Genomic DNA, 25,455 nt, shown 5'->3' with positions numbered 1-25,455 from the left:
AGATCAGATATCATTTATTCATCAGCCTGTGTTTATTACTAACTGAAGTTTTGGAGGGATATTTATATTATTTGAATCATGGTTATATGAAACTCAAGCTATAAATTGCATCACAAATGTTGCATTTTTGTATATTTTCAGCGCATTTAAAGTCACAGTTGTAGTAAACATTAGGAGAAAACGTTCAGCTGTATTATTATCAATTTGGTCTTAGCTATAATGGCAACATTGCCTTTGAAGTGTAATTATTATTCATTGATTGTTAATTATTCCATAGCTTCTTACCTTTCAAAGGGGAACAAACCATATAAACCTTATGGTTGAGGAGCTGTTATTTCACGTCTTTGCTGTAGGGCTGGGATTTTCCTTTTAAATGCAGAGTTCCTGTGTTGAATCATGATATTTTTGCACATCAAGGCCTGTATGCATATTATCTTTGAAGAAAATGGGCTCCACTGGATCTGGTCTCCCTGCAGGTTGGAAGTTGGGTTTTTGTTGCAGAGACTATTAGATGAGATTGAGCATTTTTTTAAGACATTGTCTTGCATCCTACGCATACGTTACATAAATGGTAAAACAAAAAATCCACTGAAGTGTTTTATTTCAGTTTCCAATAAAATACTTTCAACGATCTGTATGGAGGCCAAATGCCATAAAATCCAATACCTTCAACACCATGTGACCCCCCAATCGACTTTGTTTGGTCCGTCTGACAGGTTGATACACGCAGATTAGGAGTTCACAAAAAATATGAATAAACATCTTCACATAACTCAAATCTTATCTGTGCTTCATAAAAACCACAGTGGGAGGGGAAACAATCAAAACCAGTCAAATGTAATATTGATATAGAAAGTATACTGCGTGTTATGGTGATTATGATTTTTTTTTTACAAGGCAAAATACAAGAGGAGAAACATGAACGTCATGTTTACTGACTGCTAGTGGTTCTGACAGTTTGTTGTCCAGAGGGAATGTCAACGATACGATGAGGTCACTGCTGGTTGAAACGGTGTAAAGTATACATACACAAGTATAGAGGTAAAGTATATATACACAAGTATAGAGTCAAAGCACTATTATGAACTATTTACCACGAAGCCCTGGGCATCAACACCTCTCCTCTGGGCTCCGAGTCCATCAGGAACAGAAACAAAACGGGTCTCAAGGTAAATACAAATGCTACATGCCAAGCATTGTAAAGCAATTTTACATTTTAAATATTGATTATTGACATTTTTTCATGCACAACTTTACCATCATAAAGTAGATTAAGGCCACACAGTTTAAGTATTATTGCTTGTAGTCGCCGTCGCTATTCCATTTAAAAAAATAAAATAAATGAAAAGCAGGTATTGCAGCTCCGTGTGAAGGACGCTGTATTGTCTGTCATTTCTCTGTGCAGGGAAATGTCCAGTTTAGTAAATGTCTGGCAGCTGGCTGTATTTCCTGTCCCAGTATCCGCCGGAGAAGAGCCAGTCCTGGGAGCTGGTGTGGGGGTTTTGCCCCTGCTGAAACCACCTGAAAACACAGCGGAGACACATCAGTATGCAGCTTGAGCTCAGATGGGAATCAGAACTCGAAGAAATTGGGGAAAAGCAGGGAGATGGAGAGGCATGCTTCATCAGAAGGTTACAGGAACATCGAAAAGAATACTTCTCCCATAAAACCATTTGTAGGCTACGTCAGATTCTCACCCTGCGTTACCTTGAACTCTCGTAGAAAAAGAAACCGAATCGGCAGACGGTACGTAACATTGGGAGGAAATTGATTCGATGGTTGAAAAGATTAGCTCACGACCTTCTCCGGCTCTCTGCAGAGCCGAAGTTGTGGATTTATTGATGGATGGATGTTATTACATGAAATTGGTTGGCACCAGCTGATGTAACCGGGCGTTGTGTTTTGTTTTCGCAGGAAGATAAACAAATATTGGATTTTGATATAAAAATCCAAAGAAATAATTTTTTTGGTAAGAGCAAAAGTGCACATTATGAATGGGGACGGGATCTAAAAAGGTTGAAAGGCGTTTTTCATTTCAGCTTCAACTTTAATATTCTTATAGTAGTTATATGTCTCTTTGTGGTTTTTATGTGTCTCTTTGTGGTTGTTATTTGTCTCTTTGTAGTTGTTTCGTGTCTGTGGTTATTTTGTGTCTCTATGTAGTTGTTATATGTCTCTCTGTAGTAGTTGCTATATGTATCTTTGTAGTTATGTGTCTCTTTGTGGTTAGTTTGTCTCTTTGTGGTCGTTTCGTGTCTCCGTGATTGTTTTGTGTCTTTTTGTAGTTGTTATGTTTCTCTTTGTGGTCGTTTTGTGTCTCTTTGTAGTTGTTATGTTTCTCTTTGTAGTTGTTATGCGTCTCTTTGTGGTTGTGTGTGTTGGGAGTTAGTAATCCATATATAGTTTCACTTAAACATCGTCACACTTGCAGCGTTTTAAATGGTTTGAAGGTTTTAAGATAAATGTGTTTGTGAGATTGTGAGGACACAGCTGGATAAATGAGATTTGGATTCTACTACACAGAGCTGTGTGAGAGTTATTAACTGGAATATTAACTTGCTGTTGTTAAACGAGGTTCCCATTGTCTTCAATTCATCAAGACTTTTCACATGTTTTGATTCTTTATTCGCTGCCGAAGCTTGAAAAAAAAACCTTGAGTTCAAAGAACACGGGTGATGGATATTTGATAATTTTGTGGGTGAAGTATTCCTTTACCTTGTTGTTGTTGTTTTATCTTTGCTGTTACAAAAAAGCAAGTAAAGAAATAGTATTTCAACCCGAGAGCGAGGAAGCTGCCATGCCGGTGGAAGGGACAGCAGATGGATCACATCATCTCCAGATTTAATCATCACTGATTCTCTATCAGATCTCAACACGTAAGCAGGATATGATAGATTCGGAGAATAGTAAATGTTTGGAAACGCTGAGCATCGAGATCACACCACACATTTCAGGCATATGGATCAAACAGCGAGCAGCTCTGACCTTGGACCCAGGGCCGCACTCCTGCACATCAAAGCCAGCAGACAAACAAGTCGGATGGAGAGAAAATGGAGATTTAGCCCGAGAATTTCACAGCAAACAGTATGAAACAGAAAGAGGTGATTCAATCGCAGCATTTAAGACAGAAACTGTATATTGAGCCACAAAATAAATGTAAACAACAATAACGCTAGTTCAGCAGAATAAACAGGATAATATGAGCTGATAATGTGCTATCAATCTTCTCATTTCATTCCCAGCAAGACAACAAATACGTTTATCACCCAACGTTTTTAAACAATTTCTTTAAAGACAGAAAACTGCATAGAAAGAAAGTATATGAATGTTGTTTTCACCTTTCATATAGCATTCTCTTTCTGTTTTGTTTATTATTTGTCTTCTACACTACCACTGGTCTGTATAAACACTATTTTTTTTGATAAAAAAACTTGGACACAAAGAAATAAATCAATAAAAGGAGGGGAACAAGAACCTCACCTCGTCTTCCACTCCTCATCAGATTTAGAGCGATTTTTGCGAGCAGCTCTCTGTTTCTCCTCGAGCCTTTTCTTCTCCTCGCTGGCGACGTCTGTTGGAATAATACGTATAATATTAATAATATATATTATTCTTTTTAACATTTTATTCTCAGTACAGGTCGTACCGATGTCGCCGTTCTCCATGGCTCGTATGTCCGGCCTCAGCCTGCAGTCGGTCGGAGGGATGGCTCCCTCCATCTCCTCAAGCAGCTCGTTCAGCTGCATGGCGAACGACGTGAAGCTGTACATCTGCAATCACACAAACACATTTATTTATTTATTTTTTTGCCCCACTAGAACATCACATCACACTGTAAAATGAAAAGCTTGCGGTGTCAGTTATTCAGACCAGACCTCGGTGGAGTTGGCCGGCCTCGGCGCTATCCTCCAAAGCAGCTGGCTGCCGTGAATCATCTCCACAGTGTCTGCAGCTGGAGAGGGAACCTCCTCCTGGTTCTCGCTGCCCCCCTGAGGAGTCAAACACACACAATGCTGCATGTTAATCCTGCTCTCTGCAAGATGCATGAGAGAGAGAGAGAGGATAAAATTCATGGCAAAGATTTCATGATAGACTATAATTGTATGTGACTTGAAGAAACACTGCTCTTTCACATGATGGATCACAATAATAAACTGATTCCCTGCTGTTCAGTAGGAAGCGGCTCTCACCGCTCCGCTGCTTTTCTTCTCCGCTGCCACTTTCTTGTCGTTTTTCTTGTGCGCTTCGAAGGCGGCGGAGTCAACCACATACAGGCACTCTGTCCACTTCCCATAGAGAGCACACAGCTTTTTTTTGCTGTAGAAAACACACACACATGCATATATTCATTTATATAAAAATATCCTCAGGCACAAATAACTTTCACTCAGCCTGCATGTCTGAATATCTCAAGGTTGCACATTTAGCGGCGTTCTTGCGGTCATGCACATGACTGGTGTCTAGCCATAGCCATTTATTTTTCTTTATCAATATATATTTATTTATTTATTGTTTTTTTCCTGTATATTTTCTTCATTTTTAAATAAAGTCATTGACTTGACGACTTGATTAATAGCTTAGCCGTTCAAGGAAACATGAAAGCAATAGGGAAAAGAATACAAGAAAATTAAGAGAAAAACATATATAAATTACTTCATTAAAAAATACATCAATAAATATATAGAAATACATTTACGTGATATGGTCAAAATATATAGGTAAAAACAACCAAGATCTAAAAGGTGTAGAGTAAAAATGTGACATCTATTTGTTTCTAGATGATTGATGATTTAACACGCAAAAATTACATATAATACCTTTAAAAGTTAGAAATGCACTGAGGGGAGTGACCCCAGCTAACCTACTTAACTCTGCGTGTCCTGAGTTACATTTGAACAGCTGTTTGGGTCATACTTGTTCCACATCATCGCACCATGAAGCAACACTCTTCTGAAGGCTTCGGCCTAGTAAACTGCATTCTGACACGGTGTGTTGCAAGACAGGGAGATAAATAACGCTGCGTCAACAGTTTCCATCCAGACAACAAGCTCGTTATACTAAAGACCACGCATCGTTTAAACGTTGGAACATCACATATCAGTTCAAACCTTTTATCCAAAATGAACCCTTCAACCTTGTGCAGCTCTTTTCCAAAAAGACCACACGGTTTGAAGTTCAGGCAGCACCTTTCACCAGTTCTAGAGAGGAAAAACAACACAAGAACAGCATATTCATCCTGTCACTCTCTGCTGGCTGAGTCTTAGAAGACTTCCTCATCTGCTCCGTCTGACTTCCTTTGTCAGACTTCTACATGCTGAATATACGAAACATTTATCTACATTTGTGCAAATCTTTCATTTGAGTGTCCTCTCACCTGTGGTTGATCACCTCCACATTCCCGTACTGCTCGATCCACAGCTGACCCACGATGATGTTGTGAACGCAACACGTAGGGTTCGTCCACGTGTAGGCTTCGTTGTACCTGGACATCACACCAAGAGTTCAAGGGGAAAATGATACGTCAATGTTTAGAGGTAAAAAAATAAAATAAAACCAATAGTTGCATCTTTTTATTACCCACTTATTTGAATTTTAAACACCAAATCTATTTTTGCCTGAAGAAACAACTTGTCATTCACCACAAATTGTGTGAATACCTGAGTTTTCCCTCTTCATATTCAGGAGACACCACTTGTTTCTATGACACTGTCAATTGTGTTATTTTTTTTACTGCATAAGTAGTAAGTATGATGGCGTATTAGGGCCACTGTAGGAAAAAAAAGTAACAGAACCCAATATTCAGAGAAAAAAGTGTGTTCATTACGATGCTAGCAACGTGAATTTATGCCAGCTAACTTCCCATGAATGTACGCATTTATTTATCTAATCTATACTTCACGTTTGACAACTACCGCTAGCATCTTAGCCGCCCGATCAATAAACACCCAAATTTGTGACTTTTTAAACTCGCAAATTTGCCACTTTATAAACATGCAAATTTGTGGCTTTTTTTCTCTGAATATTGGCCCCCTCTCTTTGCTCCGTTTTTTTTTTTTTTTTTGTACAGCTTGCAAGGAAGTAGGAATAAAGGCCAAATTTCACTTATTCTAATGTTGGTGTCAATCAAGGAAAAGTCCTCAAATTTCAAGTTGAAAAATAATCTAATTTAGGGTCTTAAATCAGCTAGAAGTTCTTACTTGGGCAGCTCCAGCGTGATGACGCCTTTCGGCTCCGCCTCCACACTCTTTCCCCAGAACTTGAGTTTGGGGTATATGGAGCCGTGAAACACAAAGTCTTGCTTCAGGCCCTCGGCGTGGAAGGCGCTGACCGGAGGGTGGTGGCTCACCTGCTCTGAGATCAGCCTGAAGCCCAGATCCTCCCTGGGACGACCGGGGAAGAGTCAACGTGGGAATGTTCGAGGGTATATTCAGTGTTTAGATACTGTGCTGTATAATCCCACTCACCTGACCAGTTCATAGGTTTCTCCCAGCAGAGGGTTGAAGGGTTTCCCGGTCCGTTCCCACTGGGAGGCCACGGCCGACACGGCGAACGCAGCCACATACTGTCAACAGCAAGAGAAGCACAACCCCCGTAATGCACACTAAACTCAGGTACGATCTGGTCTAACATGATATGACCGGGATGTTACTACCTTCATCCTCTCGACGGAGTCTGAGCAGGCGTTGGCTTGCTGGAGGAGGTACGTGTGCTCCATGTACTCCGTCAGGCGCTGCAGGAAGCTCAGCGGTTCGTTGAAAATCACTGGCATCGTGATCTTGGAGAGTTCCTAAAAACAGACAGTTATTCGTATAACGAGAAATGTATCTCCAAGGGCTTTACGATAAATAAATTACATGAACTGAGTGAACTGGGCAAAGGCCCAAAAGCTCAACATGTTAGGGGCCCCCGGGACCAGAACTGGTGTTCAAGAAACGGCTAACGTTTCGTGTTGGGAAGTCACAAAGAGACACAAATCTACCAAAACAAGATACCAAACAACCAAAACAAGATGCAGAGCGACTACAAAGACAAAAATTTGGTGTAAAATGATAAAAAGAGATGCAAAAGATGACAAAGAGATGTAAAATGACTGAGAAGATAAACAAACAACTACAAAGAAATGCAAAACGACCAAAATTAGGTGCAAAACAACTACAACTAGATGCAAAAAATAGAAAAGAGTCTCTTTGAATCTGTGGCCCTTGTAATTAACGGGTCATATAAGTGATGTTCAAGTGCGATTATGTTTGAAACATTGAGAATTCCACTCATTCAGCCTTTAAATCCAATATTCACTCTGCTTTTAGCTCCATTTTTGGTCTCCACCAACTCCTGGGGGAAATACCGGTCTCTTTATCTGCCGAATGCCCCCGCTAGGTGCCCCCGCTAGTTTCTAACTATGTCTGTCTACAGTTTGGTGTTGAGCAGGTAGCGTAGAGCTTTCATTGAAAAAACAGCTGCTAGTGCTAACAGCTAGCATATATATATATATATATATATATATATATATATATATATATATAAAAAAGATCATTCTCACCATTCCGATGCAGTTCCTCAGGATACTCCAAATACTGAAGTCATTTCTTGAAAACATTGGTGCAGGTAAGCTGGTCCTAGAATAACACACACACAGACACACACAGACACACACAGACACACACACACACACACACACACACACACACACACACACACACACACACACACACACAGTTGTATTACTTCTAGAAGGTTTGTAAAAATGCATTTGTGTTTAAAAAATCGAAACATTTCATTAGAGTAAATCTATTACCAGACATATAATAGCTGCTGGGGTCATATCTTATTCATCTTACACTGTGAACAAAAGCCTGAAATGTATTGTGTGACATCCTGGATCGAAGCCCAGAGACAATCAACACCCGTATCAGTGTTGGGAAACAGCCATGGAATCATCCATCAGCAGGAAGATACAACACACCAAGTGGGTCAAATCTCTAAAGTTTTACATTTTCAAGTTGGAATAATATACTTTACTTACCCGTGTGCATCACTTGGGACATTTTGGGCTTTTAAAAATCTTATAAATAGGTCTATAATAAAACAGCACAGCCAGAATAGAGACCCATTAAAACAATTATTACAATTTTTGATCACCATAAAATCATGCATCCTAATATAATAACTTTTTTTATATAGCGATATTTAAAACCAAAGTTATGAAGCGCTTAATATTGCATAAGTCTTCTTCTTCTTATTATTATATTGCCTGGTTTCCACTAGGGGCACTGTTGCTGTATTATGGAGCACTTTAGTGTTTGATGCAAAGTCAGGCTGCAGCTATCGATTATTTTAGTCAGCGATTATTCCATTGATTAATCAAGTCATCTGATTTAAAAAAAATACTTAATTAAATACACAAAAAAAGACAATGAGTCGGAACTAATTGGTTTCTTCTTTTTTTCTTTTAAAGAAAAATCAACATTTTTATTGCTTAGATTGCACACAATATATTATCATTCAGACAGAACCAATTTAGTGCATCAACTTTTTTCCACCACCACCACCCTAAAAATATGTATGTAACAGGGCGTACCCACCAAACGCGATGAACGCGATTTAAGTCGCGCTAGACGCTCCAGTTTTGACGCCGGTCCAATATGCCAAAAAACGCCTCATCGCGGCATCGCGTCATCGCGTCGCGCGACGAGCCCGCCCAAACAACAACATTTCTTCCACCATTTCATTCTCTCGTCGATCATGGCTGAGATAACCACCATCGCTGCACTGTATCTACTCTGGAGAAGTTCCCAGCTTCGTCTGCGGGCTAGGCGCCGACCCACCCAGGCCCGGTCCTTTTTGTTCCTGTCCCTGTAGAGGGGACAGGAACTATCATATAGCTCTGGGTGAGCGGTCACGGCGACTATCTGTGTCTCCTCCATCTTCTTCACTGGAGCGGCAAGCCGGCAAAAAGCGAGGGAACACCAGGACGTCCGTACGTCAGCACGTCGGTGACGATCTCAACGCTGATAGGCTGTCGCGGCGCGTCTTCACGCGAATTCGCCGCAAAAGTTCAATTATTTCAACTCGAGCGATGGCGCGATGAAGCGATGGCGCGATGAAGCGATGAAGCGATTTTTCGCGTCCATCGCGCCGCGCTATCGCGTCCATCGCGTCGCCCGGCGCGATGAAGCGTCTAATCGCGTCTTTGCATTGACTTTACATGTAATCTTGTCGCGCGATGAAGTTTCATCGCGTTTGGTGGGTACGCCCTGTAAGATGCTTAGAGCTAGTGTTAGTAAGTTAAAAAGGTCACATATCCTCTCTGATATCCATTTTATATTGCTGTGAAAACAATCCCCAAGTTTTTCACCAAAAACTAAATTTTAACATTCTTACATTTGAACACATCCATGATAATGTAATAAATGTACGTCTCCAAAAAAAGTTACTTAATCGAACCTCCGTTAACATTAGTCGTTCAATTTGCATCAATGATTTTTCAAAATTTAATTGCTCAAGTTTCTTGAGGAATCATTTCTGCCCTAATACAATTCTGAAAATGAATGATGATTTGCTAGTTATTAAAAATATTTAGCCCAGTGACATTGGGAAAAAAATAGAAAGCAATTCACTTTTCGCTCCCATTTAAAATGTAAAAATTCTGATAATTAATAAATATTTGGCAGTTATTAAAATACTTATCTCAGTGATGACTTTTACTGGCATTTCCACATCAACTTATATTTTCTCCAAAAGGTAAACAAGCCATTTTCAAAGAGATTTACACTCTTAATTGCACCACTTCCTCTCATCAGTTAACATAATGTGCTAGCCTTTTATATTAGATTCAATGTTAGAAGTAGCTAAAATTCTAAGAATTATACGAACATTAAGGCTCCCTCTTGTGGCTCAAATGTCTATTGCAGTTATAATATAAGAGTCTATGGAATAAATTTGGCAAAAATAAAAAAACATTTTTTTAAAGGTTGCACAAGAATTAAAATCACAATAATAATAATAATAATAATAATAATAATAATAATAATAATAATAATGAAATCTGTAAATCAACCACATAGTGTGGAATTCACTCCAGCGTTATCGGATTAGACACCATGGGATCATACTGCAGACCGATAGGCTGATTATTGCATTACACCGTGACCTTATCAATATTTAATGGCCCCGACACAGAGCTCGCTTCTTTCAATACAACTCTGTTTTTTTTCTCTACCAGGCTGTGTCAATTATTCACACTACAACGTGGAAGCACCCGAGGGAGGAAAGCTTAAGATGACAAACAAGACTGTTGAGAAAACAGCAGGTCAGGGAATTATAACATTCTGACACCACTGATATCAAAGATATATTACAGCATAATAAAGTGCAGCAATAATAAGCCTGTTAGGAGGAAACAGGCCTGTTGTTGAGTTTGTTTCTTTCTCTGAGAGGTGGATTAAAGCTCGGGGGGTGGGGGGGTGGGGGGGGCGTCCATTTAGGAAACTGTGGGAGCATACAGCACCGCTGACCTATGCTTGGAGATCCCGTTGGGTTGAGTCTCCTCCTTGTCGCCATGGTGATGCTCCTGCAACACGCTGGCGGGGCTGCTGATAGGGCCACCAAACGACATGACGGAGCCGTTGTCCTCGTCCTCGTCGAAGGAATGGCTGGCCACCGTCTCGAAGCCGCTCAGGGAGACGTCCGAGTCTGATTCTACGTCGGACACATGAGAGACGCTTTCAATGTGGCAGCGAAAAGAGAAATAACTGTTAAAGGTGCAGCGTGAAAAGGATTTTCTAGCATCTAGGTTGTAACCAAGGAGCGAAGCCCCACCCATCACCTCCATTATAATTACTGATTTAATGTCTTCATTATATCCTCACCTCAGGCCTTAGACTGACTCTTTGTGTCCCTGCATCTGAGAGAATGCTAGCTAGCTAACAGTGGCAAAGTTGTACGAGGTGTTGAAAACTATTAGTACATGCATTTCAATAAAGCTGTATTTAAAAAAAAAAAGAAAAAGAAAAAGAAAAAAGAAGCTAAAAACGCCCCCCCCCCCCCGGTCGGTGTCGTGGTCACCATGACGTGGTTTCTTTCGCTCAGTAAACATCTTGGTTAGTTTTCTTTAAAAACCAACAAACAAATCTAAAGGTTCCACATGAAGATTAATTATATCAACAACAAAGAAAATCACAATCTGATGTATTGTTATCCTATTTTTTGTGCCATATTGTGCGATAAATTAATTCCAAATATTTCTATTTGTATCAACCTAAAACAACCCAGTATAATTCGGGCTGTAAAAGCAAGACAGACATTTTTTCCTCACTTCTTCTTTATTATAATAAATTCTATTTCTCTTTTTAAGTACATCTTTAAAATATACACACACTTAAATAGAATTAATCCAAATGAATAATATTAATTTAGTTTACCTAAGTGTATACGTATTCATAGGGTCGCCCATAAAGACGGAATAATTTCCAAATGTGTTGTCTTTTAGTGCCAAACAAATTAATTTCACCTATGATTGTAATTGTGACACAAAATGCAATCATTGCACCCCGTGATTACTGATGCATTTAAATAGTAATAAACAGAGGATTGTGTCTGAAAACAAAATATTCCAACTTTTTTTGGGCAACCGTGTATAATGAATAGATTCATTTAAGTCTTTTTAAAAATTTTATCATAATCTAATTAATCACGGATGGCGTACAAACAAATAAGCAAACAAATCAATAAAATATGAATCATATTATTCACACAATTAATGCAGATAACACTTCACGTTATATATGGAACCAAAAACGAGCACAAACTCTCGAAACAAGCATCGGTATTAAACGCCACTCCACCGTGCAGGTTTCTCACACCAACAAAAAAAAACAAGTTACTTCAACACAACCAACACTTGCTCTTACGTCACGCTTCGAGGAGCGGCAAAACCAAAATGGTATTCGCCCGCCAGCGGGAAGAAAACGTATTCCAGCGTCCTGCATGTAAACCACAGCGATGAGACCCAGAATCCCTTGCGTTGCATTTCCCGCCCGAAGAAAACTTGTCAACTCACCAGACACGGCGTCGTGGAACTCATCCTCGCTGAGGGCGCTCCGCGGCGACGAGCCCTGGACGACGGACTGCTCGAGGTCGTGATGCTCTGTGGCGAGAGTCTGCAGCGCTTCCGACAGGATCTTGTTCTTCTCCACCTCCTGCTCCAATTTCAGACTGCGCACCTGAGTTCGTCACACACACACACACACACACACACACACACACACACACACACACACACACACACACACACACACACACACACACACACACACACACACACACACACACATCAGTCATTCATTCACATTTGGCTGCCAAAGGTTTTTATTCCGACTCTCATTACAAACGGATTCAGAACCGACTGTGATGCAAATAAACAGCATGCTGTCCTTCCTGTCATTATCAGACAGACAGAAAGAGAGAGAGAGAGACAGGGGGACGAGTTGTGTTTATCTGTAATGGAGGACAGCTGCCATCTCAAATGGCCTGTCGGAGAGAACTCAACTCCCCGGCTCAAATTACAGGTAATGGACTCAGATATAAACCATTAGACCTCGGCGTAAATAACATAGATTTAAAAAAAAAAATTTTTGCTGCACCTTTTTCCAAAAATCTGTCTCCAGATGTGTTAAGTATTAAATGTAGGCGCAACACAAAAGAGCGTTTTACTTTCTTTAAATTTTCTTTTAAATAAGAGAAGTCAACTCTCAATGTTCTTAAATGTAAAAGATCATTTTGCAGGTCAAGAGAGTCACATTTTGTTGTACAACTGTTGAAGTATAAGAAAATACGTAATTAGAAAGGCAACACACTTGAAAGTCGCGTAAGTGCTGTCTCTTAAAGGAAGTGACCATATTTGGACTGGAGGAGCGACGGGTGGATCTGATAAACATCGAGTGAGCAGCAACCTTACTGGATCTAGTTCCATCTGGGTTCTGGTGTGGAGCTTCTATAATTCAAGATTCAACTTTACAGCTAAGTGTTAAAGTCATCTTAGTAGCTAACTAGCATTGGTAGCGACCTGTCAATCAGCAGATAGCCCCGCCCCCTAAAGCATCACCCTACTTTCTGGTCTGTTTGACTCTAAATGGACCATAATTTACTAAATGCTGGATTGAAGAAGACTTGAAACTAGAGATTGAGACCATAATCTCATGTTTACCGAGATGATAAATCAAGAGAGAAGTAGGCTAATTTTCTCATAGACTTCTATACAATCAGAGAGGAGTCGCACCCTGGTGGCCAAGCAGAGACAATGCAAGTTTAAGACGCTTAAATTTTGGCTTCATTTTTTCAGAACCGGCAGAAATGCCACTGCGTGGTTCAAACCAGCTTTAGTTCTTAAAGTTCACATTGATGTGGCTTAGAACTGTTAAAAACCTGATTGTCCATAAAATGAAACATCTCCACAAAGAACAAGTAACAAAATATGAAATGTAACAGGATTCTATTGTCTGCGAGTTAAAAAGACATAAAAATAATGAGAGAAAGTGTCATGTGATGACAGATAACTTGCCATTATTCCAACACACTAAACTTCCTAGGAAATCCCAGCAGCTCGACACCTTCACAGGTGGCGTTAAAGAGCAAGAACCAGCTCGGTGGCGGGAGCAGGAAGTGCTTCAGTATCGGCTGTTTTCTTCTTCTTCCTGGCAGTGGAGCCGCCGCCGTTTTATTCATGCATCATACATGTTTGAGTTCTTCCTAGAGACCGGCTCCATTTATGGTGAAATCCTGTGAGCCCTTTTTAAATCATTCGCCTCTGCAGATCTCGACTCAAAAGGCTGCGCAGCTGAGCGCCGGATGACCCGGTCCAGGTGGAAAACCCTGAAAGCTCTGGACCAGCTGAGAATATTCAAAGGGTTTTTTTTTAATTATATTTTTGGCAGCTCGAAGACCCTTTGAGAAATTCAACTGTGTAGTTTTGTGAGATGAAGCTGTGTTAGCGAGCAGATAAAAGTGTGCAGAGTGGGAGGGGCCTGCCACGATGTTGGGGACCCAAGCAACCTATACAAGCAGTGAGATTATGAATGCATACTTTCTGAGTACTGTCAACTTGATTTTCTGTGCAATAATACCTCATTAAGGTCCTTAGGGCGATGGCTGTTGATGGTTATTGTTGGTTTTATTTATATGGGGTCATCTTATGGGTGTTTATTGATGGGGGGCGGTTGGGCTAAGATGCTGCTTTTTCATATCGTGGGTACAGTGAGTACAAGATACTACTACCTCAATACTACAGACTACTTAATACACAAATGGACCCAGAGTGTTGTTTTTATATGCATACAATGTACATACATAACATATTTGGTGTCATTACTTATATTTTATACTTTATTTGACTAATCGTGTGTGTATAGGTCTCGTCACATTACTATGTTTATAGGCTCTTTATTTACTCTGTACAAGCTGTACAATTTCTTTGAGGATTAACAAAGTGGACTGATTCTAATTGTTTTCGAGAGATCATCATTTATAGATCTAGAGACTCTTAATGTAGTTCGCAAAGTGCATCAAATTGATGCAATTAACTTAAAATTGTACAAAGTTTGGGGTGAAAATTCCACCACAATACTTATTGCAGTAATAAAAAGGAGGATTGCATTGACGCGGTCTTCCCTCATTAAGCATCGTTTGTCTGCCAGTGCGTCGACATTTGCCTGCGTGTTTATTCGTTGTATAGTTAAATCAATTTCACTTCTTAATGCCTGAAGGAATTCCACGTTGAGTGTCCAACTGATTTACTCCACAAGTTTACACTCAGAGGAGGAAAAGCCAGAAATAGATCTAATTACTTGAAAATCATTGCGTAAATGCCGCAGTGAAGGGCAATGTAAATAAAGTTTCATTTTAATTACAGGATTGATGGACGGGGGCCGGCACTTGAGTGGCACCGTTTATTTTTCTGAAGTGATGCGGTGCATCCACCGGATCCTTCCATTATAATCAAATCCATTGAATCACACACAAAGTAGAAAAACCCATCCGACAGCTTATAATCACCACTCAGCTGCTTTCTGAAGAAACACGCTCCGTCTTCATTCATTCTTATTTTATCACAATAAATCTGAACGTCACGGACGGTAAGGATCCTCCTGATTACAGTAATTATTGATCTGAAGGGTCAGGCCATTCAAATCAAACAGAATATATAATATAATATAATTTATAGAGAGAGATTTTCTCATTCAGCCCTTGAGAAACTTTGCAGTCTTTGCAGAAACAATGACATTAATTCACAGATATCAAAGCCACCTGCTGAGTTGAGCTAAGTTTTTTTCTAAAAATAATATTACAATAAATTAATTCATAAATAACTTATAAATAAATAAAATATATAAATAACAATACTACTACTACTAATAATAATAAAACCCCACAAATTATTATTATTTGTTTGTTATCATCAAAAAGCAATTTTCAATTTTATTTTTTATAATAATTAATTTGAGTGGTGGTATAGCTGCTAACAGGCATCCAAACAAAGAGAGAAATCTGTCTTGGGAGGAACTGAGACTCACCCCTTCCTGTCTGGATAGGAGGCTGAGACAGACGCTGAGACTGGAACTCGTCTCGCTGGACAACTCACAGATTTCTTGTAACTTCTGCGGGATGGCGGATGGAAACCCTGAGGGGGGCAAACGCACCGATGAGCCAGCAAAATAAAAATAAATAAAAAATCAAACAAGCTGCTTAAAAAAGAAAACCAAAAAGCTACAATTAATGAGCACAGCGACCCTCATGAATAGAATCTTAATGGCAAATGAATTTGTGGCGTTATGTTATTACACTATTTTTCTCAACTCAAGCATATCATTGTGTGGTCCAAACAACAAGGTCTCTCTCTTTATGTCTAGATGTCCTTATTTGAAGTTACCATAGCCTAGCACCCATCAACCAGACTCCATTCAGAACCAAGCATTTTAAAAGTTTTTAGCTCGTCGTTGTTTATTTTGGGTTCATACCGCTGCAGTAAACCAGCCGATGTGTGTCTTGCTATTCACAGTGAATACAGCTCAGTGATATTTGTTTGATTACCATAACAAACCATTTCAGAGAATGTTGATAAAAGTGGCTTTTAAATTAAGTTAAATTACTTTTTGAGTATGTCATGAACCCAGAAGTTTCTTATAGGCCCCTCCTCCTCCTCCTCCTCCTCCTCATCCAGTAGCAGAGCAAAAGGAAGTGCCTTCTCCACAGGCTCATCAGCTGTTTTGTCCAACACACTGTTTTTGAAGAGGCGGCGCCCGTTGCGACACGTCTCAGCGTGATCGGGATCAAACTGTGCATTTAAATCCGCTTGATAACGCTTGTGATTTTGATTTTAATCACAGGGTTTTCATTCCCACTCTTGTGTCTAGAACAATATATATTTAGACGATTTATAGAGAAAATGGATTTACTTTCTGCCAGGACGTCATTCTTCAGCATGGACAGCAGAGCTTCCACCTCCGTCTGCAGCTTCCTCTGGCTGCTCTCGGCCGCCTGGTTTCAGAGAGAAGAAGAAAACAATGCAGGTGTACTGAAGCAGTGCATTGTGGGAGGATTGACAAAACACTAGGAGTCATTTCCAACATGCTACTTTTCTGTTGTTTACAGCCACCTGCAGTGAGTCCGTCAGCTCCCCCAGTGACATCACTTCCTCCTCGTCCTCCTCGCTGTCCTGCTCCTGGGAGCAGTAGTGGGTGCTGTAGGCCGAGTGCTCCTCCAGGGCGTCCACCCAGGTCTGGAAGACGGGGATCAGGTTTTTATCTGGTTCATCATGGTAATCTTTACTGATTTATTTAAAAAGCCCAAATCAAGTCTCTAGTCTTTTGGACCAAGTCCGAGTCGAGCCTCTGGTCTTTTGGATGAAACCCAAGTAGCCCCTGAGCTAAGAGCTAATGGTAAAAATGACAGGACATGAAAAGTGACTCTGAGCCAAGCTAGCATTGATTGTATCGACGTCATTTCAATTAAAAGAAGAAAAAAAAAAACGTTAGTGTCCATCACATGGTGATCGTATGTGTCTTGTTGTTTTTAATAAAAGCATTTGAACTTTGTGGGTACAATATTTCCTCAGCTTTTCGACCCATTCAGCCTCAGACAACATGGTATCAGCAGCCAGAGGAGAAGCTGAACGTACTTTTGTCGCTGCCGCCCGGTCTTTCTTAGGCGACACTTTGAAGTGATGCACGCTGTCATCGAAGCACTTCAGGGTAAACAAGGAGTTGTCTTTGGCTCGGAGCTGGAACCGAGAACATAACCGAATAAACCACCCCCTTGGATGTGAAAAGTTAAATGCAGCAATCAAGAAAAAACAAATAAGTGCCTTGCAGAAGTATTCATTTCCCGATTTTTCTTGCATTAAAACCAAGAATAAAAGATGTATTTGTATTTCAAGCAATGGATCTCCACTAGATCATCAAAATAGATGAAAAAAAACCCCATGGTGGCTGTGGCTCAGAGGTAGAGCAAGTCTTCTGCCAATCAGAAGATCAGTGGTTCGAATCCCATTGTGCCATTGGTGTATCAATGTGTAAATATTAACAATAATTTCAGTAATATAAAATCAGTAGCCAAAAAAGGATAGAAATGCACATCAATGGATCATTTTTCCCTTTTGTTTCACCCAATTTTGACTATTTTGTGTCAGTTAAAAATCCAAATTAAAAAAATATATTTTAACTCCAGCTTGATGACAAAAGAAACACCAAAGGAGGCTGAATATAATTTAATTCTTAAAACGGTGTCTTACCAAACACTGAGCATGCGTGAGCGACTTGCAGCCTTGTCTTCTGATATTGGCGGCTGCATCTGACCTTCATGAGAGAGAGAGAGAGAGAAAGAGATGTCAGGTACTTCATTTATTTTTGACATTTTGACAAAAGCATCCTCGTCACTTCCAGCTACTTTCCACCAATCAGAAGTGGAGCAGTATTTCCGTTTGATCTGACATCTTGTCCCATGATTCAAGGAGCAACATCCGAGATGAGAGGCGGCACCTACTGTTTGGAGTACCAGGACAAAACCCCATCCTGCAGGACGACCCAGTAGGAGCGCCAGCCGAAGAATCTGGAGCTCTGCGGGGACGAAGAGCGAGAGAAAAATCAGCGGCCTGATTGAGAGAGAGAGAGAGAGAGAGAGAGAGAGAGAGAGAGAGAGAGAGAGAGAGAGAGAGAGACTCACCTTCCAGAGGAGTCCCTCGTACTTCCTGGCGTGGCGGCTCAAAACCTGCGAGAAGCAGCAGACGAGAGACACGAAGGGGGTTAAAAAAACAACATCAACAAAGAAACGAGACGACGTGGCGTCAGCTGAGAACTCACTCGATGAACACCTCCTTCGAGGACCAGCTTCATCGCCGTGTCGCTGGCCAGGTCGAACGCCGTCTGGCCTGTTGGGAGGGCGGGAATCAAACACAACACGACATGTACAGGGGAGCAAAAAGGAATGTTGATTTCATGATCTTTAAATGTTGAGGCGAGACACTACAGGTGAATACATATCAACTTCAGACAATTCTTTTTTGTATTTCAAGTTCTCTGAAATGTTATGTTTAAATATGCAAACAGTGCATTATCTTATTATATCTGAACATTTGGATAAAGCCAGGCTCAAAATACCTGTGTTTTGTTGACATATTAGAGGTCAATGTTGGATCTCTCTTTGTACCGCTCCATAAATCAGAAAATACAGTCTACAGACATAAGAAATCGTAATAAATGTTGTATAAATGAGGTTGATGAATGATATATGATGAACCAAAATCTCTAAATTGACCAGTGTATGAAGAATGATGTAAATCAAAGGTCAAAATAAAAATAAAGTCAAACCAAATCAGGATTGCATCACTTTTATAAAGACCGTTTTCTGGGACATTTTCAGCGACACACTAACTAACTTTAAATTAAGTGCAGTCTGTGGCTACAACGGTTATAGTTAGTCTACATCTTCTACTATTTCTTATTGTCCCAAAACCTCCTGATAAGACAACGCGCCTCCCGTCGCTTTCAGCCTTCAGCACATTCCCGCCGACAGAGTGTCTAATTGATGTATTCGTGAAATAAGCAACACGGGGGATCGATTCATTGTTGGTTTTGGTCTCTTTGTGGCAGGAAACTCTCGGCGTCCTGTTCAAACACAGGAGTCATTCCCGACCAGCGACTCCGCCTGCAGAGAGTCTTACCTTTCTTGTTTTTGATGCTGACGGCGGCTCCACTCTTGAGCAGCTTCAGGGCGGACTGCCTCTGGCCCCGGTAGGCCGCTGAATGCAGCGGCGTGTTGCCCAGCAGGTCGGTGCAGTTGATGTCCGGGGTCTTCTTCCTGCTGAGCTGTAACCGACACACAGTGCAACAAACACATGGGTTGACTGGTGCCAAAGCTTCCCGCGCGGCTCTTTATTGTTCTGCTATATTCTGTGAATATATCAGTTTCCTGCTGAGGTTTTAAATCGACGATGTACCACTGGGATTTCAAGGATGTAGTCAAACTGACATTGCCCTTCTTGTAGCAAATTAATTAAACACACAAAAACAATCCTTTATCCACGACAGTGCAAAATGTTTGCTCAAATTAGCTGCAGGCATTCCACTGTATCATTGGTCAAAATGTACGATTTTATAAGGTCTTTCACTTTATATTTGATACATTTATAGAGGGAGTACAACCGAAAACTGAAGACGACATTTTTAGGCGACGACAATGTTACAATTAGCTTTCATGAATTGAAAATATACAGTGAAAGTTTTAAATTTAAGACAAAAAGACAGACAACTCCTAGACCGGACAACGCCGTGGTAACGACCTGTCAATCAGCAGGTAAGCCCCACCCCCAAAAGCATCCCGTGCTTTCTGTTCTGTTTGACTCTAAATGGATCATAATGTACTAAATGAACATCATTGAAGAAGACTTGAAACTAGAGATTGAGACCATAAACTCATGTTTACAATGTTTACTGAGATAATAAATCAAGAGAGAAGTAGGCTCATTTTCTCATAGACTTCTATACAATCAGAGAGGAGTCACCCCCTGGTGGCTAGCAGAGAGAATGCAAGTTTCAGGCACTTTAGCATTGGCTTCACTTTTCAGAAACAGAGTTTGGTATCAGAATGCGTCACTAACCAGCCGAGTCAGCGTGGAAAGGTCTCCCTCTCGTGCGGCTTCAAGAAGATCCTCCTCCAGCTTCCTCTCCTCCGTCCTCTCGGCCGCTGGCAACGGTGAAGTGATGGTGATTCACAAAAGAAAACGTGTGATTTTAGCATCAAACAGACTTGTATGAGTGAATGTCAAAACCGGATCGAAACTTGCAGATTCATTGATCATTTGTGAAATCGGGCGACGACGGCAGCGGCGTTTCTCTCACCTTCCAGCATGCTTCTGATCTCGGCATTCTGAGTGACATCTTTGGGAATCTGTGCTGTCCCATTGATGACAGTAGCACATGCATCATAGTGCAGCAGCAGCATGACAACCTCCTGATCAATACGTGATTGATTTGATTGATTGGTTGATTGATTGACTCAATGGATGAATAAATACATGCACAGAACTGTACTATGAACTTCAAGGTACCTTTCTTCCTGTGAAGGCGGCTTTGTGCAGCGGCGTGTCTCCGACGTTGTTGGGCAAGCTAACGTCCGCACCCGCCTGCAAGGAAGCGACACCCGTTAGCCACGCAGATACTCGACTAACGCAAACATCATTGTGGTCTTAAAGAAACTACACCTTCAGTAGTTCCTCCACCACGTCTCTGTGTCCGAAATAACAGGCCAAGTGAAGCGGCGTCCATCCCAGGTTGGACTTCCTCTTACCTGAGGAAACACACACCGTGTTTAACCACACACACACACACACACACAGATCGATAGTGTTCATTGACGAGTCTTCCTACCTCTGCAGTTGATGTCGATGAGTGTCTCCTCCTTGATCTTGGACATGAGGAGCCTCTGGATCCCCGGCAGATCTCCGTTCCGGGCGAATTGCAGGAACTGCTCCTCGGGCTCCGGCTCCTCCATCGACCTCTGCAGAGGAAACGCAAAACAGGAACAAACATAAAAGAAAGACGCTTTTCAATTCTGTGACTCAGCTGTTATTAAAAGGAAGCTTTCAGAAGAACAGAGTCGCTGAAAAGAAACACAGCAGGAGGGTTAATGCTTATTACTAATCAGTTAGAGCCAAATGACCAAAAAAAATTATAATATGAGAATGTGGGTTTTTTCCTCAGAACTGGCAGCGTTGGAGGAGTCGAATTTGAAGAAATCCCTTCCTGAGATTTCTGATTCACGAGCAACGGGACGTATAAGTACGTCAATACAGATGGAAGGACGATCCTGAAAACATAATAATAAAGTGGTGCATGAACGAGTCTTAAAACATATTATTCCCTTCTCTGGAGGTCAATGACTTTTTAGTCAGACGCAGCCGCATGAAATCAGGCCTGTGGTCAACACAAGCTTAAGGAGATGTCTTCTCACACTCATGTGACAGTGGCGTATTTGTTTGTTACAAGAACACCCACTTTCTGTTCTTCTCAACTTCCTCAATGCAACGCTGGTTCTGGTTGTTAGCTATTAGCATATGTAGCTTGTCCTCAGTATCCGAGGTAGGTCCATCCTTTAAAATCACGCTGGCAAAGTGATGTAAATTAGCTCATAGATAACTGGTACAGCTAAGAAGCTGTGCACTGTCAAATAAACAAATAAACAAATAAATAAATAAATAAAGTTCAAAGCTCCACTAAACGTGACACTGCTGGCAATTTTACATTATTAGTATCGGAATACCCGTCTTTGCCACAATCAGACACATCTCCATAAAAAAGGGTTCGAGTCCACAACCAAGCTAGCGGAATCCATGAGGCTGTACTGAGCTAGATGTTAACATTAGCATGCTAACATGCTCCAATGACAATGCTTAAAAGTATTGCTAAGTATGATGTTCACCATGTTGGAAAAACAAATCCAACCGACTTATAGTCCTTATGGTCAAGCTCCAGAAACACTGGAAATCCCACATTTCCCATAATGCATCTGGACAGTGTCTTTCATAAGGCCCTCCCTGCTTTGTATACACTTTCGCCACTTGTAACACGACAAAAAAATAAAATAAATATATTGCCTCCACAGCAAAGCAGATTACTGTGACGGTGTCAGAAAGGACTCTCTGTGACGAGCAAACCTGATGTGTAAAATCAGCTGAGTGCATCTTTAAAGTGAACCCCTTCAGATCTCCGGGTGTGTGTGTGTGTGTGTGTGTGTGTGTGTGTGTGTGTGTGTGTGTGAGGGTAACGCTCCTTAATCATCATGAGGAAGTCACAAGAGTGCGTTTTGTGTAGGATGATTACAAAAGGTGTCAGTCACCAGACCAGCTTTACAGGAAGGAAGGAAGTCCTTTTCCCCTTTATACACTCCCGAGTCCACATGACCTTCTATATATGTGACATAAAATGCTGGCATGCAGAGAGAGAGAGAGAGAGAGAGAGAGAGAGAGAGAGAGAGAGAGAGAGAGAGAGAGAGAGAGAGAGAGAGAGAGAGAGAGTGTGTGTGATGTCACATCACATGGCTACAGCACAAATTAACTTAACATAATTAGCTGCCTCAACAGAAGAAGACAAATCAGACATCTGCAATCTGAGAAAGTGTCAACTGCGGCTGAAACAGGTTTTGCTGGGATCAGGAAGCAAGTGACACCGAGACTGTCTCTCTACTGCAATCACTGCAAACACCTGCACACCTTAACTGTACTGTGTAGAGGCTAATCGGGAGCTTTTCCATTAAAATCCTATTTAATGCGTACTTTTGTTCAATTATTATGAATAAACAGTATATATATATATATATATATTGTTTTGCTTTGGCTGTTTTTGTCTTATTTGACAGTAAATTGAATATCTTTGGTATTTTTCCCCATTTTGTGCTACTACACTTTTACTTCTACTCTACTTTATGTTCGAGCGAGATATTCTATGTTTTACACTTCTTTGACAGTCGTAAAATTAAATAAATAAATCAATTCCCCTCCAAATATCCTGGATGGTTTAATAAAAAAAAAAATTGTGGGCCCCAAAAAGTGTGAAATTATCTAAATGTCTACGGTCTAAATATTGTACAATTGCGACATCACAGTTGTGACATCACAAAAATAAATTCATTAAAAAATCTAAATTATTACAATATGGGACTTTTAAAGTTAGGGATGGGATGATTGATCTAAAAATATGTATTTATTTATTCAGCGTTTATTTATCTTATCAAATAATCTTATATCTCATGAAAACATTTGAAATAAAATAAAAAAACGGAATCATTTCTTGTTCAGCTGAAATCGAGGCAGTCGGAGGCTGAATTTGTTATGTATAATCAGACTGAAGTGATGCCAGCTGCAACCCGACGACACAAACCGAGCTGATGCATCATTAGAATAACACATGGGAGAAGGTATTATCATTTGACTATTAATGAGGAGACACGGGAGGACAATTGGAGCTACGCCAAGAAAATATCAGTCTGGAACAAAATCAACCCAGTTCAGAATCAGAGAAGACATGTGTTATCCCCCCGTTTAACCCTCCACGTTCTCTTCTGTGTCTCGAATGTAAAATCTGGAAAAAATATCATACCACTGGAGTAGTGATGAGCGTAGGTGTTACGTTATATTCAAACTGTTTCCTGGAATATCTCACAAATATTCCACGAAGCAGATCGGTTCTATGTGATCCTGGACAGGATTCTGACTGAACCTGTAAAAACTCAAGTAAAAGCAGCAATACCATAGTACAGAAGTACTCAGTCACAAGTTCAGGTCCTGCATTCAACATTTTTTACTTAAGTTAAATTACAAAAGCAACAAAATATACTTAAAGTATCAATTATATTTTGTGTTTTTAATCCAAATCTACAATGTAATAAGCAATTAAGTCTGGTTAGTTAAAACAAATCACATCACTTTAATACTTAAAAATAAGGATAAGATACAGATATTGGGCCTATATTGAGCTTGATTGATGTCTTGACAGGGCCAATTCATCCAATTGAGTTCTATGTTCTTTTTTGATTCCTACTTAAGTTTTGATGATTTCTTTGCTGTATGAAAAAGTTTACCACTAGAATTGTAATTCCTTTTATTAATATTTCATTTTAACTAAGTTGCTGTATGATGATGGCCCATTTAATGGGCCGATATCAGCCTATTACGATGCTGGACCGATAATGTACCAATAAAAAACATACATTTTTGTAGAACCTACTATGGCATTACATATCTATGACACAATTTTTTGAAAACCACATTTTAGGGATAATTGTGAATAAATACTTATAATAATAAACTTTATTTCTAGAGTGCTAATCCATAAAATACGATGAAAAAATAATAGAATCATAAAAAACATCTCATATCACAATATTGGTATATCCGTATATTGCCAGCCCCTAGTACTTGTAGTAAACATATATTTACATTGTACAACCGTTACGTCCTGTAGGCTTGTTTTCTGATCTGGGCTGTTTTGTTTGTTTCTGGTACTATTGTTTGTTATATCATTTTGCATGATTCTTATCTCAATATATATGTATATATTCGGGGTTGACTGATTATCGGTGCCAATATTCAGCTTTTTTCTGGTTATCTGTATTTTTTTAAGCAGATTTGCTGTTAAAATAATTTAATTTAAAATGTGCTATTACTCTCTGGTCTTTATTTCATTTATTTTAACTTTTATTTAAAACAATCAGAGAACTATTTTGTTTGCTTGTTTGTTTGTTCAACTTCACAATAAAGCTACTGATAGCTGCCTGCACTTTTTATGTTCAGGTCACTTTTGTGAATCAAAAATATGCTATAAGGAATTTCAACAAAGTTTTTATGTTAAAAGTTTGTGAAACTTTTTCTCTTTTTTTGCTGCAGACAAATGTCGATTTCAAATTAGTAATAATCGGTATCGGCCCTGAAAACGACCCATCGGTCGACTCCATATGGTTGTATAACACACAAGTACACTTACTGCGCCAAATGTTCGCGTGCTAAGAATTGGTATCCAGGTGGGGGATCCAGCTGCGGTCGCACAGGCCTCCTCTGTGGAGCTGCATGTGATGCCTTAAGCCCCTCTGAGCCGCTTCCTGCTGCTAGTCTACTGCGGCGCGAGCGGCGCACAACGCGCTGTCACTTTTTTGCACGTCACGCGGCCACTTCCTGCCGTCACGCGGTCACTTACTACATCACTCTATCGCTTGCGCGTCCCCCTCCCCGTTTATCGTCCTCAACATTACGCCGATGGAGACATAAACAGCTGTCTGCCTGTCCGTCCTCTGTTTACACCGACATCAGCTGATCTGCGCGGACCGGAACTCGCCCATCAAAAACAGTCGACGCCTTTTCAAAATAAAACCTCCGCCTGCGATTTTTAAACGCAGAATAGCGTTTCCAGCGACAAA

At 40.3% G+C, this 25,455-nt stretch overlaps 1 protein-coding gene across 2 annotated transcripts; it reads right to left on the bottom strand.

Annotated features, from left to right (window-relative positions):
* Positions 1-1,046: 1,046 nt before the first annotated feature.
* osbpl1a (oxysterol binding protein-like 1A) lies at positions 1,047-25,352 on the bottom strand. Of its 2 annotated transcripts, XM_084012080.1 has the most exons (29): positions 25,026-25,352; positions 20,916-21,045; positions 20,750-20,835; positions 20,597-20,671; positions 20,388-20,499; positions 20,147-20,232; positions 19,211-19,355; positions 18,351-18,418; positions 18,214-18,258; positions 18,034-18,107; positions 17,783-17,846; positions 17,171-17,272; positions 16,649-16,771; positions 16,449-16,530; positions 15,567-15,673; positions 12,059-12,221; positions 10,515-10,698; positions 7,541-7,616; positions 6,653-6,787; positions 6,465-6,562; positions 6,198-6,380; positions 5,375-5,482; positions 5,109-5,198; positions 4,191-4,317; positions 3,876-3,989; positions 3,647-3,770; positions 3,481-3,571; positions 2,986-3,006; positions 1,047-1,521 (listed from the first exon to the last, which is right to left on the bottom strand). In XM_084012080.1, exons 2-29 carry the CDS (start codon positions 21,037-21,039, stop codon positions 1,419-1,421), a joined length of 2,910 nt encoding a protein of 969 aa, XP_083868206.1. In that variant the 5' UTR covers positions 21,040-21,045; positions 25,026-25,352; the 3' UTR covers positions 1,047-1,418. The 2 variants fall into 2 exon arrangements, with proteins under 2 accessions (XP_083868206.1, XP_083868207.1); XM_084012081.1 differs by lacking the exon at positions 2,986-3,006.
* Positions 25,353-25,455: the final 103 nt, after the last annotated feature.

This window comes from Eutrigla gurnardus (genome assembly GCF_963514095.1).
Source record: "Eutrigla gurnardus genome assembly, chromosome: 6".
In the NCBI taxonomy this organism is placed as follows: domain Eukaryota; kingdom Metazoa; phylum Chordata; class Actinopteri; order Perciformes; family Triglidae; genus Eutrigla; species Eutrigla gurnardus.
The sequence above is the reverse complement of the archived record's forward strand: the minus strand, read 5'-3'. Positions and strand labels throughout refer to the sequence as shown.